A 2,500-nucleotide genomic window follows, 5' to 3' on the forward strand; every position below is an offset into this window, starting at 1 on the left:
TTTTAAGTCTCACTCAAAATCGTCCTCATGCATTTTAGATATTAGACCAAATTATTCAGGTTATGTCGCCCGGCGATTTTATTTAAATATAAAAATATGACACCATGAGGCACTTAGCTGTAACACAAGCCATCACCTTTGCCCTATGTACTCAAGAGTAGAATACGAAATCCGAAGGTGATGTATTCAGGCTTAGTTAAGTGGCTCCTGGTGAACACTGTTTCTTCTAATTTGTGAATTGTGTATTCCTTTGAATCGGCTACCCCCTTGTAAGGGGAGAAAGGGCCTATAGGATGAGTATCAGTGCTTGTATACTTGTGTTTGCGCGTATTTCTTATATATATATATATATATAATATATATATACATATATATGCAATAAAAACACTATGAACGTGTGTTTTATAAACACAAGGTAGCCACTTTAGAAAATAAACAAACGGAGCAGAGCGCTTTCGTATATTACATCTTCAGTGTATATTATTACTGAATATGTAATATATTACTGGATGTAATATACGAAAGCGCTCTGCTCCGTTTGTTTATTTTCTTAAGTGGTTACCTTGCATATATATATATATATATAAATTTTTTATGTATGTATGTATCTATGTATATATATTATGAAAGCACTCACTCTACTCTTTGTTTCTGTCTTGCCCCCTTCCACTCATCCACCACCCCGTCCCTTCACCTCTTCCCTTCCTTACTGGCACACTTCACTTTGTCTCTCCTTCACCCGGGACTATCGTCCCATCGGCCCTTCGCCGTCTTCTCTTTGCTTCCAATCCTTCCCCTTCATTCCTGACCCGTCCTCCCTTTACCCTTCACCCTTCACCCTTTCCTATATTCCCAACCTTTTCCTTCACCATTGGATCCCTCAATTACCCTTCACTCCTCACTATTTCCTTCACCCTTGACTCCTTTCCTTTGCACTTGACCCCCCTTTACTTCACACTCTACCCTTGACCCCCGCGTGACCTCACCCTTGACTCCCGCGTGACCTCACCCTTGACAACCATGTGACCTCACTCTTGACAACCGCGTGACCTTACTCCTGACCTCCGCGTGACCTCACCCTTGACCTCCACGTGACCTCACCCTTGACCCCCACGTGAACTCACCCTTCACCCCCGCGTGAACTCACCCTTGACCCCCGCGTGACCTCACCCTTGACCTCCACGTGACTTCACCCTTGACCCCGCGTGACCTCACCCTTGACCCCCGCGTGACCTCACCCTTGACCCCCGCGTGACCTCACCCTTGACCCCCGCGTGACCTCACCCTTGACCACGTGACCTCACCCTTGACCCCCGCGTGACCTCACCCTTGACCCCCACTGTACTCCCCCTTAGCCCTCACTAGAACGAGCCCTACATCATGCTTAAGCAGAGCTCGGATCAGCTGACAGGAAACGACCGCTTCGAGGGATTCTGCGTCGATCTCCTTGACGAGATCGCGGATAACCTTGGCTTCAACTACACTCTCATCGTCGTCGGCGACGGCTCCTACGGAAGTAAAGACGCGACAGGCGAATGGAATGGGATGATACGCGAACTACTAGATCGGGTAGGTAGAGTTTCGAAGCCTCTGTCATGGGTTCTCAACCGTTACGCGACCCGAGAGTCATCAGACCATCGACCCGTACCTCCATTAACCTGACACAGAATATAGAACGGTAATATATTAAGACTAATTGAATATACAGTGGTAGCGGAATGGATATTAAAATGGTTTAATTTGTAATTACTTTATTCATCGGTTAAGAATTAACATCAAAAACAATGTACAGTGTTCCCTTGCTGAGGGTTTAAATGTTAAATAAGCTTTCGCTAGTCAAGTACGCCCTGGGAACCATCGCGCGAACCACCGGTGTTGAGAAACACTGCCATAGAGCTTATGCATTGGAGACCAGGGACAAGAGATTGACTGACTCGTGCATTATACACATTCATATACAAAAATACAGAAAGATGTATGTAATTACCACTGATGGGTAGCTTCCTGCGGTGGTCTTGTATGATGGACCCCGGATGGAATCATCTCCCTGCTGCCCAGTTTCAAATTCCGTAGGTGCAACCCTGAGAGGCTGGCATTCGGTTCCCGGACCGGACCCAGAATCTTTCTCCCTCATCTTTGTGTTTGTTCCAGCTTTTTACTATGGAAAATAGACAACCGGCGACTGATCAGTCCCACACTTAACACAGGCAATAGTCTGAGGGTAATGGAACTTGAGGCAGAAGTTTTTGTCCTTTGTTTGGATATGTTTTACGTTGTATTTATCAATTCATTCATTTATTTATTTACCTATTTATTTACTTATCTGCTCATTCATTCTCTTGTCATTTGGACTTAGTGTTACATCATTTTTCATTCACTGTATCCCTATCCCAAAAACATATGTATACACACACACACACACACACACACACACACACACACACACACACACACACACACAGATGCACACACGCACAACTTGATGGCGCAGGTTCGAATC

General features: G+C 45.2%; 1 protein-coding gene across 3 annotated transcripts in view; it reads left to right on the top strand.

The window, feature by feature from the left end:
• Positions 1–2,500, top strand: part of LOC143027145 (glutamate receptor ionotropic, kainate 2-like) — an 868,199-nt gene that overhangs the window by 842,458 nt on the left and 23,241 nt on the right. For all 3 annotated transcript variants that reach the window (XM_076188207.1, XM_076188208.1, XM_076188209.1), the window contains exon 11: positions 1,366–1,569. In XM_076188207.1, coding sequence (XP_076044322.1) covers positions 1,366–1,569 — 204 coding nt within the window. The remainder of the gene's footprint in view (positions 1–1,365; positions 1,570–2,500) is intronic.

This window comes from Oratosquilla oratoria, chromosome 7, assembly GCF_046742065.1.
Source record: "Oratosquilla oratoria isolate Oo_2021 chromosome 7, ASM4674206v1, whole genome shotgun sequence".
Classification (NCBI taxonomy): Eukaryota; Metazoa; Arthropoda; class Malacostraca; order Stomatopoda; family Squillidae; genus Oratosquilla; species Oratosquilla oratoria.